The sequence below is a fragment of the Octopus bimaculoides genome, chromosome 22 (genome assembly GCF_001194135.2).
Source record: "Octopus bimaculoides isolate UCB-OBI-ISO-001 chromosome 22, ASM119413v2, whole genome shotgun sequence".
Taxonomy (NCBI): Eukaryota; Metazoa; Mollusca; class Cephalopoda; order Octopoda; family Octopodidae; genus Octopus; species Octopus bimaculoides.
The window spans coordinates 35780509-35783008 of record NC_069002.1 but is presented as its reverse complement, the minus strand read 5'-3'; the positions used below and the strand labels follow the sequence as shown (position 1 = coordinate 35783008).

The window sequence follows — 2500 nt, the reverse complement described above, 5'->3', positions numbered from 1 at the left end:
ATCTATCTATCTGTCTGTCTATATACCTATGTTTGTTTCTTTCTATTTCAGGTATGTAGTCAACGCTTCGTCTAGAGGCAGGAGAGAAGAGACATTTGAGAAGCTAGCAAAACGAGGTACAGGTGGAACATGTAAGTTTATGTATCTGTTTCTTAGTGACATTCATAGGAATGGTATACTAGTTAACTATTAGGTCCGAGGTTCAATCGTACTGTGCAGACAAAGTCGGCATTTTATAGTATAATCTCGAGTTAAGATCATTAGCATTAGGAAAAAGCAAAGACGTGTCGAAAGAACAAACAAGAGTGTATTTGATTCACGCGTAGGAAAGATTGAAGACGTTCTTAACGTTTCGATTTTACGTCTATCTTTTCTATAGAAAGGATAGATGAGGAGAAAAACATATGATGAAAAAATATGTTGAAAATGTATGTGTATATATATATATATATATATATATATATATATATATATATATATATATATATATATATATAGATATATATATATATAATATATGTATATGCATGTAGATAGACAGATATGTATATATAATCAATGTATATATATTTATATATATATATATATATAGCTATCAAAAACACAGTGTTTCGTTTGCAACCATAATATACTACGAAGTATATTGGTATATTAAAAGTTTATTATTCAATACTGTGTCTTACATTTATATCAGCTGTAGAGATAAACCTTCTCCCTCTCTCTCTATCTGTCTATATATATATATGTGTATGTGTGTGAGTGCGTGTGTGCATATAAATATATATCGTCACATACATTCATGTATGCTTACATACATAGTCACACACACAAGCACGCACGCACTCACACATACACACGCACACATATACATGGCTTTCACCGAATTTATCTTTCCTATTCAAGTTTATGTGACGCAGTTTAAAAGTAAAAATAAATAAATAAATTAATAACACTTTTCAACTCAAGTCGAATCTTTCCCATTTTTTCCAATGAAAACTGAAGGGTTATTTAAAATAAAAACTAACACAAATAAGATACACCTTCCATCAATGTACATTCGCTTCCAAAACTCGTTTATTTCACATAAATCCCTCATGACTCAAAAAAACTTCGTATTCCCATTGACATCTTTTGGATAGATGTACTTTTACCTAGCTTTGAAACTTAACAAATATCTTATGCATAAGGTTGTTATTGTTATTGAGCTTCTTCTTCTTCGTCGTCTCTCTCATCATCATCGTCATCTTATTTAATTATGTATTTCAATTTAATGCCATTTTTGCCACTATCCGCTGTAGGCTGAGCATTTACAATTCTCTAACTCATAAATCAATTTATGCATACAAAATAATATAAATTATGTATGTAACAAAATTTAAAATTTGTAAGGCATGTGATCACTATGTGTGTATGTATGTATGTATGTATGTATGTATGCATGTACGTACGTATGTATGCATGCATGTATGTATGTACGATGTATGCATGTATGTATGTATCTACGTATGTATGTATGCATGTATCCATGTATGCATGTATGTATGTATATATGTATGTATGTACGTACGTACACGTTTAAATATGTACATCTGATTATAAATATATAAATATACATAAATGTATATATATATATATATATATATATATATATATATATATATACATATATATACATACATGTTTGTATGAATGTATGTATGTTAAAAATACTTTCTATATTTCTATGCAACTAACATACGTATACAATTATTAATGTTATTAACACACACATACACACACACACAAAGGTACACCCACACTCACACGTATATACATATATATATGCGTATATATAATACATATGTACAGAATATCCAATGCATACATATGTACACACACCTACAATATATACGTGTGTCAGTGTGTGCCCTGTGTGGATATCTGTTTATTTGTATTATCGTCCTTGTTTAACACCATTCATATCCACATTGTTTTCTATCGAATAAAATATATATTATCAATTTGTCTATTCCTATTTTAAACCTGATATTTTAAAGTCAGAGTTTCAATTGTTTACTGATGATCGCAGTTAAACTTATTAGTCCCCAAATTATCCCTGTTTTAATTATTACGCTGTGTATTTTAATTTATGTGTTTCTTTATAAGTGTTTATGTATACGTAAGTATACATCATAGAAAATATATTTACGGTTTCATATCACATTGAAAGGTTCTTCAACCACTTCATTTATATTACTCTTAACTTTTGGTATTTGCTGTAAATATATGAATAGATGTTTGAAAAATTAAATAAATAAATGAGGCTATGGTGAGTTCTGCTTTTGGAGTGGGTTTTCATATCGTGTCCTTCATAGGGTCTGTGCGACGAGAAAAAGATGTCCCTCCCTTCTCTCTTTTTCTCTTCCTCTCCCACACTTTCACTAACACACACAGGCACAGACATAAACACACACACACACACACACACACACACACACACACACACACACACACACACACA

At 30.0% G+C, this 2500-nt stretch overlaps 1 protein-coding gene across 1 annotated transcript in view; it reads left to right on the top strand.

Moving 5' to 3' along the window:
* The window catches only part of LOC106881174 (indoleamine 2,3-dioxygenase 1-like), a 24819-nt gene extending 24626 nt beyond the window's left edge, over positions 1–193 (top strand). Inside the window, exon 11 of the mRNA XM_052975772.1 lies at positions 52–193. Within this exon, the coding sequence (XP_052831732.1) occupies positions 52–193 (142 nt within the window). The remainder of the gene's footprint in view (positions 1–51) is intronic.
* Positions 194–2500: the final 2307 nt, after the last annotated feature.